The 21,368-nt window shown below is 46.7% G+C and overlaps 1 protein-coding gene across 3 annotated transcripts in view; it reads left to right on the plus strand.

Annotated features, from left to right (window-relative positions):
- The window catches only part of Syn3 (synapsin III), a 445,154-nt gene that overhangs the window by 137,781 nt on the left and 286,005 nt on the right, over nt 1–21,368 (plus strand). For all 3 annotated transcript variants that reach the window (XR_013045768.1, XM_016005489.3, XM_076554444.1), the window contains exons 5-6: nt 17,889–18,045; nt 21,046–21,135. Coding sequence is in view for 2 of the 3 variants with exons in the window: in XM_016005489.3 (XP_015860975.1) it covers nt 17,889–18,045; nt 21,046–21,135 (247 nt within the window). In the remaining variant the exon portion in view is untranslated. The remainder of the gene's footprint in view (nt 1–17,888; nt 18,046–21,045; nt 21,136–21,368) is intronic.

Raw genomic sequence — 21,368 nt, forward strand, 5'->3', positions numbered from 1 at the left:
GCATGTACACCAAGTGTGTGCCTGTGGAGGTCAGAAAAGAGTGTTGGATTCCCTGGAGCTGGAGTTAGAGATGATTGTAAGTCACCAGTGGGAACTTGGAACCCCTGGATCCTCTGCAAGAGCAGCCAGGGCTCTTAAGAGCCATCTCTCCAGCCTTGAGCTTGGATGGTTTTCTGCAAAGTTAAACATGCATGTACCATAGGATCCATTCTCTTACAAGAATTTTCTTCAGGAGAAATAAGCATGCCCACTAAATGATGTGTATATGAATCTGTGAAACTGCTTTATTCATAACAAGCCCAAGCTGGAGACAAACCAGATACCCATCAGCTGGGGGAACTGGTGGGCAGAAGGTGCGACATCCACATGGCAGAGTCCTCTGAGAGACAGGACAGCACAGAAGCACTGGAGGTGACTATTTGCCTCCCATGCTCACTTATCCTTCTCCAAACTTAGCAGCTTAAAACATCACATACTTGTCTGCTGGTTCATGTGTGGCTCCGAGTTCTGGGCAGGCTCAGCTGGGTTTTCTACAGGACTAGAACACGGATGCCAGTGGGAATCTGACTCTTACATGGACTGGCAGGGGAGCTATTTACAAGATCATTCAGCTTGTTGGAAGAATTTATTTCCTGTACCTATGAACTGAGGGTGTAGTTCCTTGCTGTGTATTAGCTGAGGTTCCTCTCACTCTCAGTTCTTAGAAGCCATCCTAGCTCCTAGAGGCCACACTCAGCTCCTAAGGTCACTTTTGGGTTAAATAAGTTACAGTAGAGCCATAGGCTTAAATGCCATTGAAAATAAAGAAGTTTGTCCATTTGTATGAAACAATTCCCAAGATCTACTGCTATTTAAGAGCAAAAGTCACAAGAATGAACAGAAGAGGCTTAAATCCATGGCCATGAAAAGCCCCCTAGCTCATTGGAAGGACTGTACATTAATCTATGACTCTTTGAAAACTCCCCATGCATCATTTAATGAAAAGGATGTTGTATTAGTGACTCTTCTTGTTGCTGAGACAAAATCCCTGACAGAACCTATTGAAGGAAGGAAGGGAAGGGTTTCAGGGGTTTTTGTGTCTGTTTGTTTTTGGGGGATTTTTTTGGCTCATGGTTTGAGTGGATGCAATCCATCATAGGGAGGCACAGCCGTGGGAACAACAGGTGCTGGTCACGTTGCGTCGAGTCAGGAAGCAGAGGGAGATGAACCCTGATGTTTAACAGACTTCCTCCTCCATTGAGTGGTGCTCCAACCCTCAAGAGTAGCTCTTTTCTCCTCAGTTAAACCTGTCTGGATGTATCCTCACAGGCACACCTAGAACTGTATCATCTAGGTGATTCTAAACTCAGTCAAGTGGCAGGGCAGTCGTGGTGCATGCCTTTAATCCCAGCATTCGGGAGGCAGAGGCATTCGGATCTCTGTGAGTTCGAGGCCAGCCTGGTCTACAAAGCCAGTTCCAGGACAACCAGGTTTATACACAGAGAAACCTTGTCTTGAAAAAGCAAAAAATAAATAAAATAAAATAAAAATTAAATGCAGTCAAGTGGAGTTTAACCCGCAAGACATAGTGGAAGCTCTCCGTGGACAAACATTGCAAAAATGACTTACACAAACCTTCTGACATGTCAGTCACTCAAGGTGGCCTCTTGCTCCAACAAAGCGATGTCATATTAGGAGATATGCCAGAACAACAGGGTGGACTATTTAAAATTTACTATAGTAGATTTTTATTATGAGTAGAATGGACACAGTCCAAAATAACAAAAAGAGTGAAGTATGATGAATGTGGAAGTAGGGCCATACTTATCTGTGAGCATTGCCAAGTATGGAATGTGCACATAGTGCACCATGCTCTTACAGGCAGGTACAGAAGGCTTGCCAGCATCATCTTCACCACCAAGTCCTGAGTCATGTGCTGTACTCCAGTGTCAGCATGGCCACAATGTCACTGTGATGGATTTTTCAAGTCCACTAAAAATCTTCTGTGTGGGTCAAGTTCGATGACATGAGTTTGTTCCCTGGGAACCACACGGTAGAAGGAGAGAACCAAGTCCCACCAGTTGTCTTCTGACCTCTACGTGTGCATGCTGGTGCACAAACACGCAAATGCATTTTGTGTATATGTGTCTGTGTGTATGTTCATGCATCTGTCATGTGGTGTGTATGTACAAGCACACACATGTGTTGGCACATTGTGAGAGCAGAGGACACCTTCAGGTCCTGCAGTGCTGACCATCTTGTATTTTGTTCAGGGTTTCTCACTGGTGAAGGGACTCATAAATTAGGCTAGACTCATTGGCTCCTGGGATCCCCCTGTCTCTGTCTCCCCAGTACTGGAAATGCGAGTGTGTACCATCATACAAGCTTTTTTACATAGGTCCGGAGACCAAGGCAAGCACTTTACTGACTGAGCCCTCTCTCTAGCTCTCCAACAAAATCTCCTAGGATCACTCCCACACATGTGGCCATTGACTGTCAATCAGAACTCCTGGCTGGGCATGAAAGAGGAGGAGGAGGAAAGACTGGGCTAGAATCATTTTGAAGGCATCCCGGGGGTTCTAATGTCTAGCTAAGACTGAGAGTCCTTTTGCCTCCATGCTGGAGAAGGGAGATCTTTCAGTTACCAAATCAGCAGAGACACAGCTCCAGGCACATCCAGTGAACCCAGATGGCTTTCTCCAAGCTGCTCCTTCCTGCTCTTTCTCTGATGGGCATTCAAGCTGGAAGCAGCCAAGATCCCATCTTCAGGAGTTCCTGTCCACAGTGTAAGGTGCAGCTGGAAGCATTTATGCTGGAACCTTTTTTGGCTGGGGGATGGCTTGAAAATCACTGCCATGTGTTTCCAGCAGGGCAGGTCCCACATCACATGCGTTCTCTGCCCCTCCACAGCCTTCCTCTGCTCTGAGCCATGGTCACCCATCACTGTTCCCTGAGTTGCTCCCATTATCCTCATCATTTCATTGCATCTCTGAACTCCTTGTAGTCGGCAAGGTTCTAGACACGCACATAGAAAGCCAGCTGCCATCCCTCCTGGAGGACGAAACTGAAGATAAAACTATAGCTAGGACGTGTGTGCTCAGGGCCAGGGAAGTGGGGCAGGGCGAGCAGGGGAGGGGACAGTGCAGAGAAACTTTGTCTCAGAAGAGGGAAGGGAGAAAGGGCTTCTGGGAATGTGCCATCATTAATCCTCTTTTCATTTTGAATGTTCAGATACATTTTAGAGTACAGAATCATTTTGAATACAGACAGCTGAACATACAGATTTGTTAAATGTTTTATTTTTTTTAATCATATTTACTGCAGATCCCTTAAAAATTCAGAGTTTTTCCAAACACGGGGAACACATGGGGACTTTAGCAAGAGACATCCATATATGAAGTGGGTCAGGCTACCTGGCTCTGCAGTGTGATCACAGGAACTGCTCAACCCTCTGTGCCTCTGTCCTGTTTAAAAGCCAGGAGTGATAGTCTACTCCTGTAATCCCAGCACTCAGGAGGCAAAGGCAGGAAGATGGTTGGAGGCCAGCCTGGGCTACAAGTGAGGCGGCCTTGTTATCTTCACCTACCTCAAAGGGTAGCTGTTGGGATTCATTAAAGTAAAAGCTCTTAAGAAGACAAGAGCCCAATGATTAACCGTCCAGGGCTGAGTCTGTGGGATCTGAACATGCTCCTGTGTATGTTGAGGTGTTTAACAGAGGAAAGCATCTCATCTAGGACCCCTTTACACGTCCTGTGCATGCCTTTCTTTGTGCTGAGCTCTGACAGGAGCTGAAAGGAGCTATGCTCTTGGTGTTGGCTGCGTGGCAAAGTGGACTGCTCTTGATTCTGAGGAAACCCTTTTGTGGTCCGGATAGGAGGTGACCTCAGGCCTGGAGGGAGTGGGGCATGTTGGTAGACAGCAAGGAGCATCACCTGTGCCCTTTCACTGACGACTACACATCGCAACCTCCCTTCTCTGAGGAAACACTCAAGGTATCTTCTGATGGCTCCCTTTGTACAACAGACAAGGATTCATCTTATTTCTCAAGAGGGAAGTTGTCCCATGAAGGAGCTTGCCATGAGGGAAGAGGGGGGTGTAGCTAGAGTTTTCCTGCCTTACCCACAGTCAGGACAAATCTTTGTCACCCGCCAGTCCCACAGCCGCTCAGGCCCAACCAAGTAAACACAGAGACTTATATTGCTTACAAACTGTATGGCCGTGGCAGGCTTCTTGCTAACTCTTCTTTTATCTTAAATTAACCATTTCCATAAATCTATACCTTGCCACGTGGCTGGTGGCTTACCGGCGTCTTCACATGCTGCTGGTCATGGCGGCGGCTGCAGTGTCTCTCTGCCTCAGCCTTCCGCTTCCCAGAATTCTCCTCTCTCCTTGTCCCACCTACTTCCTGCCTGGCCACTGGCCAATCAGTGTTTTATTTATTGACCAATCAGAGCAATTTGACATACAGACCGTCCCACAGCACTTCCCCTTTCTTTTTTTTAAAAGGAAGGTTTTAACTTTTACACATCTCCAAAGTCAGCTTGGTATATTTGGGAATTTGGGCGTAGCTTCTCTTACTACTTCCTGCTGGAGGGGGGCGCTGTATCTTATGGGGACACAAAGAAAATTTTAGGATCATGGAGTAGTCCGTGAGACCGTATCGTCTGAGCCAGTTGCCTTGAAACAATTCTGGATGTTGGATCATCTGGGCCATGGTGTCATTGGAGACCTTTCAGGTGGTCTTGGCTGGTCAAACCTGATGTATCTTAATCTGGAACAAATCCATAGCCTCTGGCTTTCTGTGGAAACAAAAGCAGAGCCTCCTTTCCAAAGCAACATATCCTTACATCCAAATTTTGAAGTTAAGGTACCTTTAAAATACACATTTTTGCATAACTCAACAGCTTTTGCAATCAAATGTTTTTCTTCAGTTACAAATATCAAAGAGAACATAATCCAGATTCTCTGTGTGGTAGCCATCTTTACATGGCTTATTTTTTATATTACCTTGAGCCTATTGCTTAAACTGCAGCCTTTTAAGCCTGAAACGGCGCTGCGGCTGCTGGCTCCGCCCACTTCAGCTTCCCAACATGGCAGTGGTACGTTTTCCGCCAGCTCTGGGAGCCATCGTGGGTCTATGCTTTTATCCAAGCAGCGTGTAGCCCAGAAACCTCTTTTTTTGTACTAGCAAAGGTTAAATCCACCATGCAGCTTAATGTGCCACTTGCAGAGGCCTCATTCCCGCCATACTGCAGATCGAGCTTGCATGCTAGGAACCCGCCAGTAGCTCAAACCGGCAGGCTGCCGCTCATTTGAGAGAGACAATTAGGAAGCTGTTTTTAGTTCCGTTTTAGAATCTTTTCTCAGGTTTTAGGTGGAAACTCTTGCCAACACATTGGGCGCCATTTGTAGCTAGAGTTTTCCTGCCTTACCCACAGTCAGGACAAATCTTTGTCACCCGCCAGTCCCACAGCCGCTCAGGCCCAACCAAGTAAACACAGAGACTTATATTGCTTACAAACTGTATGGCCGTGGCAGGCTTCTTGCTAACTCTTCTTTTATCTTAAATTAACCATTTCCATAAATCTATACCTTGCCACGTGGCTGGTGGCTTACCGGCGTCTTCACATGCTGCTGGTCATGGCGGCGGCTGCAGTGTCTCTCTGCCTCAGCCTTCCGCTTCCCAGAATTCTCCTCTCTCCTTGTCCCACCTACTTCCTGCCTGGCCACTGGCCAATCAGTGTTTTATTTATTGACCAATCAGAGCAATTTGACATACAGACCGTCCCACAGCAGGGGGGATCTAGGGATGTGACAGGAAGGATGTGACCCCCGACTGGGACTTTTGAGTGCAGTGGGGCAGGTGAGGGTTGGAGACAGTGGCCAACACGGAAGCTTTGAACCCCTGGCCCCAGCCTGAAGGGTAGAAATGTGTGTCTTTCTAGAACTCTCTACCCACTCATGTGTGTTTTCTGTGATCAAAGTGCTGAGTGGGCCCTGGCTGGCTGGGTCTTAACCTGACAGCAGCAGGCGTGTGACTTGTTGGCATAGATCTTCATGGGAGAAGGCTCAGGGCATATGTCTCACATATCTGCAAGCTCCTGTCTCCGGTCTGAAATGTGCTCTCCTGTCACTGTAGAGCAAAACTATTATTTTTTTATCTCAAAATGGCTCCCCCTGCCCCCACATCCCTGTGTAATTCTCACATCCATTCCAGCCATGCCGAGAAGGAACAGCGGCTGGGAGGCCCACCTCTCATCAGCTGCCTTATCTCCTGGATGAATAATGTCCCCTCCCCCGGCGGCAGCGGCCCTGGCAGGGGGCCCACGGTGCAGCAGGCTGATGACAGCCCTCAGAGCTAAGGCAGCTGTGGGAGGAGAATGGGCCGCTAGGGGCCCACGTGGGTGATGCGGAGCCCTCCATCTCTCCAGACCTGGAGGCCCCAAGCCCAGGGAACCACATCTCACAGGCAGCCTGACCAGCATACCTCAACAGCTTCAGGAAACAGAGGTACCTCAGACATGGGTCCTGCTCTTCAGGAGTAGGGACTGTTGATGAAGCATGATTAGTATATACTACTGCTTCATGTCCTGGGAATGGATGTAACTACCTCAGGTCTCAGTTATCTTCATCTGCAAAGTGGGGGTTGAAATGAATGTTATATCAAAAGCGGTGGATTCTTTGATCAGCCAGCCAGTGCAGCACAATTTAGTAACACTAGAGCCAGGGCCTTCTCCATTGCCTTGAGCTGAGAGAACCGCATCCCCAGACAACTGAGGGGCCAACGCCCCTCCCCGTATCCCCCCACCACACCTGCTAGAGAGTCAGTAATAGACTTCCATAGCAACAACCCAGCCCCATGCCTCAAGTGGGGTATTAGTTATGCTCCAGGCCCCCCTGGTCTCCCACCAAACCCCGTGTTAGCCAAAGAATTCCTTTCCTCTGTTTCTGTCTCCACCTCTGAGTCACATGCTCCGCAACTCTGCTTTGGGCTCCTCGTCTAGGGAACCGAGGACAGGATAAGCACCTGCTTCCTAAAAGTCGAATGTGAGGGTCCACGGAGATGAGGTTTATAAGTGACTGGTCCTCAGCCAGCACCCCACAGGGAGTCCTGGCAATTCTTAAAACTATTCCAATGTGATGGACTGAGTAAGAGACATAGATGCTAGGAGAAGGAGCTAAAAGCTAAATTACCAAAATGGAGAGCCCAGGAAGGGCCCTCAGAGGGTCTCCTAGCTCAACCCTCTCTACCAGTGAGGAAAGGGGGATTCTGAGAGGAGAAATGACGTTCCCAAAGGCACACTGCAAACCACAGACAGCTGGGGCTGGATGAGGACTTGACTTTTACCATTAGGTTTGATATTTGCCATCTTCTGATTGTTTTTTGTTGTTGTTGTTGTTGTTTTTTTTTTTTTTTTTTTTTTTTTTTTTTTTTTTGGTTTTTTTCGAGACAGGGTTTCTCTGTGTAGCTTTGCGCCTTTCCTGGGACTCACTTGGTAGCCCAGGCTGGCCTCGAACTCACAGAGATCCGCCTGCCTCTGCCTCCCGAGTGCTGGGATTAAAGGCGTGCGCCACCACCGCCCGGCTTCTGATTGTTTTAATGTTACTTTTTTTCAAGTATCTTTCATGTTACATGTACCAGGACACTGGGAAGTAAAGCCATGTCCATTGTATGTTTGTTTCGGTCTGGACCTTGTGAATACGTGAATGTTCAACCCCAGCAAGGCACCCAAGAAAGGTCACAGACATCAGCTTTGGAGCCTAAATACATGTTCACAAGTCCCAGAAGCATCTGGGCATGGTGGTTCATGCTAACTAGCCCAGCACTCAGAGGCTGAGACAGAAGGTTCTTTGCAGGTTTGAGGCCAGCCTAAGCTATGTAGTGTGTTCCAGGTCAGCCTGGGCTAACTAGTGAGATCTTATCTCAAAAAACTAAGATACAATTAAACAAAGAAGGCAGAGACAGGTAGAGCACTGAGCCTCACTGGGCAGTTAGTCCAGCCTCCTTGATGAGTTCCAGGCTAATGAAAGACGCTGTCTCACAAAAACAGCATGTAGGTTGACCTCTGGCCTCCATACACGTGTTCATATGAACATGTACCTGTACTCAGACGTACACACACACAAACACATACTGCAATTCTCAGCGGACCTTGTTCTTACTTGTTTAATCTTCCATGCTTAATTTCTTAAAAACTGAGGCCATTAATGGGCTTGAATTATAAGGTCATCTTGAGGATTAAATTTAATGATATTACAGGTTAATATTATTAAAGGCCTGGAGAGGAGTCCCAGCACAGAGGAAGTAATTGTCCTTACTGCCTGTGAGAGCAAGGTGGGAGAAGCTCCTGGCTGGATAGAGCGAGCGCCACAGTGCATTTGACAGTGTCTGAAAAAATTTTTAGTTGTCCCAAGTGACCATGGGTTTGCAAATACATCTAGAGGCCAGGGAGGTTCCTAATCTCCCCTGATGCATAGGAAAGCTCACAGGTATCCTGCTGAGACTGGGAAGCCAGTGTCTGCAGGGCCTGATTGGTGGCTTCACTCCCAAGAGCTGTGCAGGATCTGTAACAGCTCAGCACCCCGGTTTCCTCATAGGTTTTTCGTTTGAGGCTTAAGTTAGAGCTTGTCCTTGTCCTAGGTATAGTAGCTATAACTTGAAATCAGATAAAGACAAAAGCAAGCCACAGATCAGGGGCTTTACAGTTTGTGTATGTTGGTGTGGGGTCCATATGTACAGAAATCAACCTTGAGTATCATTCTTTAGATGCTGCACACCTAGTTTTTGAGACAGAGTCTCTCGTTTGTCTGGAGCTCCCAGATTCAGCTAGGCTGGCTGACCAGTGAGCTCTGAGGATCCACCAGTCTCTGCCTGCCCGGTGCTGAGATGGTAAGGATTTCTTACCACAGCTTACATGTGCTTGGCACTTTGAAGGGATCCTAGTGTAGTGTGATTAGGTGGGAAGGGAAATGCCATCTGAGTGTAGAAAGTAATGAGAGGGAACATGGGGACCGGCCGGAATCAGCTGGCACAGACTGTCATGCCCAACAGGTTTAACAATGAAACAAGGCAAGTGTCTAGCTAGGACTGCAGTGGAAGAGACTTGTTTCTTGTCTGTCTATCATTGTTTAATTTCATTCTGTTATTGTGGTAAAAAAGGGCCCTGGCCAAAATCAGGGGAGAGGAGGAAGGGTTCCTTTAACTTACACCTTCAGGTCACCCAATTAGTTTCATCCTCTCAGTGTGATGGTGACCCTGATCCTACATCCTGACCCAAAGCAACACAGTGAGGAAAGTGTTTATTTGTCTTACAAATCCAGGTCACTATACATCACTAAAGGAAGTCAGGGCAGGGACTCAAAGATAAAAGGGGGGAGAGGGAAAACACTGTTTGCTAGCTCAAGCTCTCACTCATCTAGCTTTCTTTTCCTTTCTTTCTTAGTTTATTTTTTGGTTTTTTCCAAACAGGGTTTCTGTGTGTAGGCCTGGGTCTGTCTGCCTCTGCCTCCCATGCTGGAACTAAAGGCATGTGCCACCATGCCCAGCTTCATCTCGCTTTCTTATATTGCCAAGATTCACTGGGCTAAGGATGGCTCTGCCCACAATGGGCTTGGCTCTCCTGCAGTAATTAATAATCAAGACAGTCCTCCACAGATGTGTCCATAGACCCATCCTACCTACCCAATTCCTCAACTGGGGCTCTACTATCAGGCGACTCTAAGGTGTATCAAGTTGACAATTAAGGTGAACAGGGACAAGTCCATTATTTCAGGAAAGCCAATGCAGGAACTTAAAACATCATAAATATGTCCATGGTCAAGAGCAGAGAGAAAACAAACACATGGGTCATTGCTTACTTGATTCTCAGTACTCAGCTCATTTTATCTCCTCTTTTACAGGTCAGGGCCAAGCCTAGGGAATGGTGCCACCCACAATGGACTAGGTCTTCCTACATCAATTAACAATCAAGACAACTCTCCACAGTCATACCCCACAGGCAAACCTGATCTAGATAGTTCCTCAGTTATGACTCTTTACAGATATTTCTAGGTTGTATCAAGTTAACCATTAAATATAAGCAGCGTAGTCATCTGTATGTCCATCCACCTATCTATTGTCTATTGATGCCTGACAACCATAATCTTTGGTTAATGTCAACTTATAAGGAAAGTGGAGATTTTCAAAGGAATCCCCAGCCTCCTGCTGCCATCCCACCTCTTTACCCAATGAACAGTTTTCCATTTCTTCTCCCACAACCATTGTCTTTCAAAGCTTGAGTGATAAAACAGGTTATCTTTTTATGGTTTTATACATGTGGCAGTGTGTCCTTAGAGTTTCCCGTGATACAACATCACTGTTATAGCTTTCTTTTTTTTTCCAAAATGAAGAGAGCCTCATTTTTGAATCCTGCTTATAAAACTGTTCTGTGTTATTTTATTTTAATGCAGACAATAGCTAAAGAAGACCAGACTTCCTATTTCCCATTTCTTCCCCTTCAAACCTGCAGATTAGCACGTTGGTAAATGTTCATCTGTCCGTGTTCTTATGTATTGGTGGGTTTGTGGTATAATAAAAAATTGAACATTAATTTCCAGTGCAGCTTCATAAGTAAAGATATTCTTTGCTTGCTGGGTTTAGTATTTGCTGCAGTTTAAATGTACATCTCTCCCAAATCCATGCGCTAGTATTAAGAGATGGGCCTTTGGGAGTTAGCAAAGTCTCTGGGATGCAGCCCCCACCGGTGAGATTAGTGTCCCTGCCCAGAGGCTCTTGAGGGCTGCCCCACTCCTCCCTGTGCTGCCCTGGGAAAGACACGAGGTGGAGGCCTGGCCATGAACCAGGCTTTGCTACCCACTGACGCTCCTGCTTCCTTGACCCCAGAATCATAAGAAATAAGTTTCTGTTGTTTATAAGCTACCCAGTCTGTGGTATTTTGTAACAGCCCCGTGAATACACGACCGTGGGGCTGCTGTTTTGGAAAGAGGAGCATGGAAGTCTAGAGTGATTTATATAGAAGAACAAAGTAAGCCAGAAAAGCCTAGAAGCTGCTGGAACAAGGGAATCAGACTGGTGGGGGTGCTGAACACAGCACTGCGGGCTGTATGGCTTAAATCACAGAAACACATTCCAGTTCTGGAGGCTCTAAGTCTGAAGTCGGGGCATCCAGTCCTCTGGAGGTCTCAGGGAGAACCCTTTCTTGCCTCTTGGTAGCTTCTGGGAGCTGTCAGTAGTCCTTGGCTGTTCTGGATTACAGAGTATCATTGCCATCTTTGATTCCTTCATCACTGATGTTCTCTCTCTCTCTCTCTCTCTCTCTCTCTCTCTCTCTCTCTCTCTCTCTCTCTCTCGTGTGTGTGTGTGTGTGTGTGTGTGTGTGTGTGTGTGTGTGTGTGTGTGTAGATTCCTCTTACAAAGATAGTCACTAGGTTATGGTCCACGGTCCTCTCCATTGCAGTGTGGCCTCAGCTCAATGCTATCTATCTATAAGGACCCCATTTCCATATTAGCTCACCTTCACAGGTAACAGTGATCAGGACTTCAACCTTGCTTTGGGGAGACATGATTCAGCTCAGGGCAGATAGAAACCCCAGGGTCAAGGATGGAGGAAGAGGATGAAGCCAGTGGCATTCTCTGACACGAAAGAAAAAGAAGAGCCCTGGATGAAGAGACTAAGATCCCAAGAATAGAGACAGGAAGCTTGCTTCCTCCAACAGCCCCTGCCTGTGTTTTATTAGCCTCTAAGTACTTAAGAGCTCTGAGATCCGTGAGAGTGGGCTGCCCATCAGCTCCTTCAAGTCCCTTCCCCACTGGCACATGGAGCTGGCAGCTTCCCTGTGGGCCCCACCAGCCTGGCTACAGTATCCTGTTTTGTACTCCTTGCCAGATTTCTGGTTAGCTGCCACCTAATATCTTTTGGGCCTGGACTAATTTCTTGCAGTCCTCGGGAAGCATTGCTGATTCTCAAGTTCTCCCATCTGGTGGGTTCAGTCCCCACCCTCCGTAGAGCATGTGCATTTCCTATGATTTACACTCGCAGCAAGATGGCATTATTATGAGCCTCAAGGAGCACAGAGACAGCCCTGATGTTCAGTTCTCCTGCCTCAGTTTTGCTGGTTTGCAGCTCCCAGGTCCCTGTGCCCTAGATCGTGCACCAAGTTGCATGTCTAGAAGCAGAGTAAAGAGGGTCCTGAGGAGTGTAGACACAGTTTCTCTGCAGGCATGTACAGAGATCAGAATGTCTGGAGCCTTCCCAGGTCCGGCTGGGAGCAGATATGGATGTGATCGACCAGGCCGTGACCAAAGTCAGCATGATCACCCCCCTTTGCCAACTTCGATGCTGAAGAACAAGGGATAGCTGCTAAATCTCAGTGAAGCAGCTGAGAATAATGAGGCTCCTGCTCATTAGCTGAGATCCCAGGCAAAGCCCTGCCAGGATCCATTCTTGCTACTGCAAGGCCTCGCATAGTTGAAGGAATTATGACACTTTTCCAGTGGTTCAGAATGACTCAGCCTTGGGCCCCCTGCCTCTTGACATTGCCTCAAGCCCTCAGTAATCCTCTTCAATGTTCCATCTGTGCTGCCCTTACCATTTAATTATCTGTCGTCCTCAATTCCCTTGGAGCACCAACAGCCACTTCTAAGTCATACCTGGGTCCAACAGCTGATATTAAAGTTTAAGGGTGATATAAGAAGGAACCCCAGAAAGAGTCTCCAGTGCCAACTTGTGTGGGACTGATTGTCAGAGATCCTGCCTAGACATGAAAGGCACAGGACTTGAACCCTGAGGGACGGTAGAGACAGAAAGACAGCAGCAACGGGCTGGCAGGGGAGGAGCTATAATGTTTTATCAATGCTCAACTCGGGTGCCACTTCAACTGTCTCTGTTCCAGCCGCAGAATCAGTGGCAAACTTCATTGCTTCGTCCCAGTGTTAGAACAACATTGAACAGGCTGGGTTCAATAGAGCCTCAGGCAGGAGAGGAGACCTCATGGGTCTCTTAGCTCAGAAGATAAAGGTGGTTGTAGGCCAAGCTCTGTGGATGTCAGGGACTAGGCATCCTTGGGCAGGACTTTTGCCTCTGTCCCAAAAGGCCATAAGGGCATCTATTCTTTAAAAAAAAAAAAAAAGGGATTCTTCCATGTAGAAAAAAAAAGGTCTCCATCAGCTAGCTTTTCCTTCACTCCTTAGCTTAGCTTCACTCCTTTTCCCTACATTTCACAGACAGCAATTCCAAGGAAGGCCATTCTTCATGGGTCCTCATCTAAAACCAGTTCCCACCACAGCAATACAGTTTGCTAATGAGAGGGAATTGATCATGAGTTCTGCCTACCAAAAAAGAAAAGAAGATATTGGCAGATAAAATAGAGCCCACAACACCCTTCCTGCTATCCGGAGAGCCCTTAAATCCCTGTCCGTAAAGAAGCCTGCTTCTAGTTCAAGACCTAAGTCATTCTACACACGGTCACCCACGCCTGCTCCCAGGAAGAAGGACACGCTGTTTGGTCCACTTTAGCATCTTATCCACACCTTTGCTTGCTTTTTGTTTTTAACTTGATGTATATTTGTTGTACATCTATACACACACATCTTTCCCACATTAGGTGTGAGAATCTTAAGAGGTCACAGGCGTTTCTTCAAAAAGACATCTGTACAAGTATATGTGTATTTTGACTACAAACACTCCCTCCTCTTATTCCTCCTTCCTGTTAATCACATTCGTTTTCCCCAAGCCAGACAACCTTGACTCTCCTTTCCCATGTCTCTTGATTCTATGTATCCATATAGAATCTATGATCCCCAAATTAAAGAAAACAAGTGGTTGATATTTGTCCTGAGTCTGACTTATTTTGTTTAACGTAATGATTTCTGGTTGTATTCGTGTTCCTGCAAATGACCTAATTTTGTTTCTTATTTATGGCTGAATAAAACTCCATTTCTGTGCTCATTCATCTGTTGATAGACACCTGGGCTGACTCCATAACTTGGCTATTGTGAATAAGGCCAACACAATTATTGTGTGAACACAAATGTGTTTGACATTCATGTAGTGTCTCCTTCATACGTATGGCACCAGATTGCTCCCGGGCTGTCAGTTCTATAAAAGCAGGGATCATGTCCCCATCATCTTAGAATCTTCAGCCTCTGCTGTAGTGCTTGGAAATATCCAGGGACCAGAGGCTTGGATGTTTGGAAGACATGAATGATGTGATCACCTTCTGGCTGGACAGAGAAACCAGAGTGCCGGGTTCAAGGGAAGCAGCTACCTGCTACCGGACACTAATCTGTATATTCCTGGAGCTCTGTCAGGGAGGAGCCTGTGTATTCTGTGTAGCCGTGACCATGCCTATAGACTGTACCACATGCCTAGCCAGCCCTGGTACCTTACATGTGGCACGTACTACCCTTCATCACTGGATGTGAGCCTCTTAAGAGGTCACAGGAGGTCAACGTGACTTCCGTGGGGCTGAAGTTTTCTTGTTGGGACCGATATTCCTCCATAAATACTGAACCTGTGTCACTGTAAGGCAGCCCATAGTTACCAGGGCCACATACTATTGCCGGGACACCCTGACCATCAGAATTCATTGCTTCCCTGTGACCACAAGGAAGGGACCCCCTCCCCTTCACATTGGCCATTCCTCCTCATGTTTACTGTCTTTTCATCCCTTCCTGTGCACATCCTCATTAACGCCCTCTTCTGGCCTCTGGGAGCAAAGTATCCACATGCACAACTTGTCTCATCCTGTTCCCCACAGACACATAATTGAAAATAAAAATGAAATCTTAAAAGCACTATTCTGTCCTTGGAAGCTGGCCTGGACACTCTCTTCCTAAACAGTGAGGCTTTGGCTGTATTTTCTTGGTTTGTGTCCCTGTTATAAATTCTTCACACCTCTAAAGAAGCTAAGAAGATGGCCAGCATGAGACCTCTGACTGCTTCCTCAAGGCGACCTTACCCCTGGCAAGACACCGAGTTCACCACCAGTGTTGTCTACAATGGAGACCACCCTGTCAGGAAGGGATTCTGTCCAACTGCCTGGACCCTCTAAGCAGCAAAACACAGAGAGAAAGCAAGAGGCAATAGCAGATAAACTAGTCGAGAGGAAGTATGAGTCAAACACCTTTATGTGCCTTTTAAAAAGAAGCACCTAGTAAAACTATTGCCACACTTGATAGGGGAAAGGCAGTATCCTTAATACAGAGGCCTTAAGGGGGAGCAAAAGGGAGAGACACGGTTTTTAAGAGAGAGATGTGAGCAGTCATATAAAAATGACAAAGCAAATGATTAATTTTAAAAAAAAATCAGGGCGGCCGTGGCACATGCCTTTAATCCCAGCACTCGGGAGGCAGAGCCAGGTGGATCTCTGTGAGTTCAAGACCATTCTAGTCTACAGAGCAAGATCCAGGACAGGCACCAAAACTACACAGAGAATCCCTGTCCAAACAAAAATCAAAGTCCAACAACAGAGAGATGGGGATTTTTAGAGGATGTCACTCATCAAATTTAAACACTTGTAACTGTAATATTGCAAGACCTGGTGGCTACAGGCCTGTAACCCCAGCTACTTGGGAGATTAAGGCAAAAAGACAAGTTCAAGGCAAGCCTAGGCTACAGAGGGAGTTCAAGACTAGCCTGAGCAACTTAATGAGACCATGTCTCAAAAAAAATAAATAAATAAAATGAATGGGCTATAGCTCAGTAGAGCACGCAAAAGGTCCTGGCTTAGACCCAAGCCCTGCAAATAACAACACAAAGAAAATCAAAACAAAGCACCTGTGGGGCTGGCAAAGATGTCATGAGATGGGAATTGGAGAAACGAACCTTGAACGCGGTTGGGGGGGGGGTGTCCTTTAGGGCAATCTGAGGGAATTACCAAAGGAGGAAAACGGAGTGCAGGTCCCTGAATGTGATTCCCAGCAATGATGAAGGGTGGGAAGAAAAGGGGACAGAGGAAAAGGAGGAGGAAGAGAGGGAAGAGGAAAGGAGAGGAGATGGAGAGAAAGGAGCTGTCGAGGGGGAAAGGAGGGAAAAGCAGAGGAAAGGGGAGGGGGAAGAAAGCAAAAGGAAAGAAATTCATTTTTAAAGGTATTTTGGTCATCGAGGAACCATCCATGTCATTGCATTGTGTAGAAAATTCCAGAATCATCACTGATAGAAAGCATGAAATCAATTATGTGTATGAATGCATGCTGTACATAGTAAAATACATAGTTGGATCAAAATGTGTACATAAAGATTGTTAGGAATTTTCTCTGCAGTTTGTAAGATCTCCAGCAATTTGTTTGCTGATTTTTACATTCCATGGGTTTTTTGGTAAATCATATAAAAGTAGAAAATGGTTCTCTTACAATTGCTTCTGATTGCCATCAAATTCTTCCTTCATTCTTCTAGCTCAGTTGCTCTTATTCTAAGACTATTTTTTATGTGTGTTTGTATTTTGCCTGCATGTATGTCTGTGTGAGGGTGTCAGATTTCCCTGGAACTGGAGTTACAGACAGTTGTGAGCTGCTGCGTGGTGCTGGGAATTGAACCCAAGTCCTCTGGAAGAGCAGCCAGTGCTCTAAACCGCTAAGCCATCTCTCCAGCCCTCCAAGATTCTAACTTTCACTTTCTTACTCTAAGGCTGACCATTCCTATAAACACATTGTGAGTCAGACTCCTGAAGACATACCACAGTCTGGTTTAAGTGGCCTGTGGAGACGAGTTAGCACTTAGCAGAGAAGACCTTGCATTTGTTTTGACAGGAGGGAGAGGGTGATGTTCACAGGCATCTCCACCACACCTACCCTTCACATACTTTTCCTGGAGGTGTCAGACACTGGGGTATCTGTTGAGAACCAAGGTCAACATGACCTGAGACACATCATTCTTTTTGTCTATCCTCGGGAGGAGCAAGTCCTTCCCTCTGAGAGTTATTTTAGCTTATATTTGAATTATTTTAAAGAGACTGTTTTTGTGAAGTTAAGGATATGACTCCAGAGGAGACAGACAGATCAATGGCGCCATGTTGAGTGTCCACCCTCTGCCCACTGTGAGGTTGGGTTTCTCATGTGTCTTAGAAGTAAGGAGCACAGAAATAAGTTGGCCTTTGACAGTGTAAATAAAACACTGTAAATCTGTCAGGAGCCAGGGTGTGGGGTAAAAAGCATAAGGGCTTAAACCAATGACAGAGTTCAAAGGCAGTGCTCCTGCTCACCAGCTTTGTGGTTTGACGAAGTTAATTTCTCAGAGTTTCAAATCTTGCCAGCTGTAAAATGGGGGCGGGGGTTGGGGAGCACATTCCAACCCTCCCCCAACTCTGTTGGGAAGCATTCATCAGAACCCTGGCTCCAGGGGGCCAAGAAAAGAACCTGTGTGCAGTTGGTCTTGACCACTTTCTAGGGTTGCTACTGAGAAGGCACAAGGCCAGTTTGATGGGAAATCTACAAGGAAGAAGCCCAGCTACCAGACGGTTGACAGCTATACACACAACCCTGGTACTTACCTGCAGCATGTCACTTTAAGCAATTATGTATCTTCCTGAGTGTTAGGATGTACCAATGAGAAACGGGAGCTGGTAGCATCCAATACCCAAGGGAATGCATGTGTTCTGTAAGTTGCTCAGAACCTAGCAAAAAGTTACTCCACTGTTCAGTTATTTGACACGTTTTTCCTTGTTGTAAATAAGATAGAAATCTAGGGAACAGCCTAAAATCCAAACACAAGAAAGTGTCTGTTCTTTTAAATTCATCTGTTTTGTAGTTGGGTAGCCGTGAGTTGCGCCTGGCCCTCTCCATCCTCCCCCCTACCCTGCCCTCTCAGCTGAGAGCTCCTGTGGCTAGCCACCACATGGAGTCAGGGCTGTAACCAGCAAGCCTTGGTTATACTACCATGTGGTAATGCAGCTGTTGCTCCCTCTCTTGGCAGGTCCTTCAAACCGGACTTTATCCTGGTCCGACAGCATGCCTACAGCATGGCCCTGGCTGAGGACTACCGCAGCCTGGTCATCGGCCTTCAGTATGGAGGGCTTCCTGCTGTCAACTCTCTCTACTCTGTGTACAACTTCTGCAGCAAGCCCTGGGTGGTAGGTGACAGAAGGCCCACATGGAGGGAACTGGGAAGTGTGAGGTGGTCTCCCAGCCTATAAATGGCTCCATTCACCATCCAGAGCCACAGCAAGGAGAAGAACCTTATTGAAGCAACCAAGCAAGCAACTTGACCCTGGGTCTCTTCTGGGAATTGCAGCCTGGAAAATATTATGTATAACACATTATGATGCAGGATCGTGTTATAGTAATAGTAGTCTTGCTGGGAATATAGTTCAGTTGGTAGCATGCTGGGCTCAATTTCCAGACTGTATAAACCAGATGTGGTGGTGCACTTATAATCCCAGCCCTAAGGAGATGGAGGCAGGAGGATCAGACAAGGTCATCCTTGGCTATGTAGTTAGGGGTTCTAGTCCACCCCAGGCTATGGGAGACCCTGACTCAAACAGACAGACAAACATATCTCGTTATTTTTAACATCCTAGTAGAATTTTCTTACTGTTGCTCTTCAAAGTTATGAAACACTTACTGAATACCAGAAAATTGCTACAGGTACTCATGCTATCATGCAGTTGAGATCGCATCATTCCTCTGTCCTACAGAGGAGAAGGCTTAACTTCAGAAGTCTCTGGAATCTTAGGGCTAGTGGATGGGGAAGCCCTTTCTCCAGCCCTCGCCTTTGCTTCCTCCCCATTGATTCACTCGTCTCGAACATTCCATTGGGTTACTCAAGTTCCCATTCAAATGTTACACAAAAGCAAAGGACTTTACCCAAATAGCAGCCCTCCTCTCTTCTAGTGCCCCACACATGGGTCTGCACCCCAATGACACCATTCCTTTATACATCATTTCTCTCCCTTATACAAGCAATGCAGCCTATACACACATAGTAATGGCACCAGAGTACCTGCCCTTAGCCTACCATTCTGGTGAGACAGTCTGTTAACAAATATGACCACTGTGTCATCTGCCCTATGGTATGTACCTCGGGGGAAAACAAAGGAAGCTCAGAGGTGTGGAGAAAATACCATGAAACGTCTCAGCTCTCTGGTCACCCTTTTTGGCTGCCTGTCTGTCATCACCTGGGAGTGAAGAACGCTGATTAGAGTCTGGCACAGGAGCTAGATTGACCAAGGCCAAGTTTCTCCACTTATGTGTACTCTCGAGCAGTTGCATTAGCCTCTCAGAACTTGGTGTCCTTATTTAGAAAAGGGTGATAATAATAGGGTTTTTCTGGTTTCCAGGGAGGACATGTAAAGTGTGTGTAATGGTGGCTGGTACACAGCATATCCTCTATAAATGGTGGCAACAATTCCTGCCTCTTACACATGGACTAAGTCTAGGCTGGTGGTTCTGAGTATTTGTTGAATGACTACTTAGGTTAATTTAATAGGTATGGATAGTCTTGGCTGCTGCCTTCCTGGCTGTGGTTTCTTTATGTCATAACTAAGAGTTTTGACTCATGGAATCTAAGATTTGGATGCCTGAGAAGGAAACAGGCCATAGTTTTGACAGTAGCAACTTTATTAGCACTCACTATGTCAAGTGCTCAGCCCCAAGACCCACTGTACAAAAAAGGAAACTGGCCGGGTGGTGGTGGAGCACGCCTTTAATCCCAGCACTCAGGAGGCAGAGCTGGGCGGATCTCTGTGAGTTCGAGGCCAGCCTGGTCTACAGAGCAAAACTGAAGCCCACAGAGCCGGCAGTAAGTGCTGTAGCTCTTCAGTCCCTCTTTGAACTCCAGCTTTCTTATCTGTAAAATGAGGGACACACCCAAACAGTTCTCCAAGCCTTTTAGAATGATTCTGTTCTGTGCTACATGTGTGGGCTATTTCCCAAGAGTGCACAGAAACCCAGTGAAGAGCAGGAATTTCTTCAGCTTCCTTATTTCTCTGCCCCAGATATCAGTATTTTCCTGGCACAAAATATGGCTCTTCTTCTAGCCACGAGGTACCTGTGTTTGGAGAGGCCAAGTTGTTCTTTTGGTGTCCACCTGTAATTCTCCTTTGCCTTTTGAGTGAATAAGATCCTTGGTCCAGCCTTTTAAAGCTCATGATGACCTGTGATGGACCACCCTTTGCCTGCTTCCTCACCATCTCCCTGCACCTGAGGCCACAGCCATGGAAGCCACTGAAGGCCTTCAGAAACAGTGGTCTCCTTGAACACACATGGTACCCTTCTTCCTCTTAGGGCGTAGGTCCAAGGAGGCTTCTTGATGACCCACACCCTCCTCTATGTCCCCAGTTCCCCATGCTTCCCATCAGCAATACCTTAGCATCTCAACCTGGTAGTGTTGCCTGTCTTCCCTAGGCCTGGCCTGGCAGGCTTGTCCTATCATCATACACAACACCAGATGCCTTGTGAGCTCTGCACAACATGAGGTGGTGGCCACGGGATCTGACCCTTACCCTGCAAGCACAAGCTAATCTGAGGTCCAATTGGGAAGTGAAGAAATAAGTGATGCACAGTGGGGACCTGTATGAGTCTTTGGAGTGTGTAGAGTCGGAAAAGCAGGAGAAATATTCATCACGTACAGCATGAGTTAGGCAGTGGTGTGCTAGCAATCCAGTGAGTGAGATTTTTGTATAGTTTATATTTACAAATTAGGAAACAGGTTTTTGAACCTGCCCTCCAGGTCTTACAGCTGGTAACAGTGAGAACTTGACTGAGGGAGTCTGGCTTTCTCATTCATAAAGTGCCTGCATGCTGTTCTAGAAATAGAGACATTGCAGGCAGCAAAATGGCAGAACTCCCAGAAGGCTGTACTGGGGGCAAGGGCTTTGTGTGAAATGGCCCAGAATGCAGTAAAGTGCTCATAGAATGTAGTTGAACTGAAGCCAGTGACCTGCCTACCTTCTGGGTCAGGGGCAGGCACAAGGGGTAAAAGAGAGGGCAACACCTAGCCAAGGAAGTTGACTTTTCATCCTAGTGGTGAGCAACAGCTTCTAGAACAGGACAGATGCTTGAAGGCCAGGGTCAAGTGGGTGCTAGGACCCTAGAGACCCCGGCTGCCTAATGAGCTCTCTTTTCTCTCCCAGTTCTCTCAGCTCATTAAGATCTTCCATTCTTTGGGTCCTGAGAAGTTTCCACTCGTGGAGCAAACATTTTTCCCCAACCACAAGCCAATGGTAAGTGCTTTTTTAACTCTGCTTATCTTCATGATGTGGGATGACCTTACATGTCTGTCTCCTGAGTCTCTCGGGGAGGCTCACAGCTTGCTTCCTGGTTACCTGAACTCCACATAGGAGCCTTCATGTCCTGTGCTTGTGGGAATGTCTAGTATTCCTTGGGGAAGGTTCAACTTCTCCAGGGCAATTTCAGGCAACAGGACAAGTGACAAAGCTACTTGGCATTCTGGGAC

This window comes from Peromyscus maniculatus, chromosome 18, assembly GCF_049852395.1.
Source record: "Peromyscus maniculatus bairdii isolate BWxNUB_F1_BW_parent chromosome 18, HU_Pman_BW_mat_3.1, whole genome shotgun sequence".
Classification (NCBI taxonomy): Eukaryota; Metazoa; Chordata; class Mammalia; order Rodentia; family Cricetidae; genus Peromyscus; species Peromyscus maniculatus.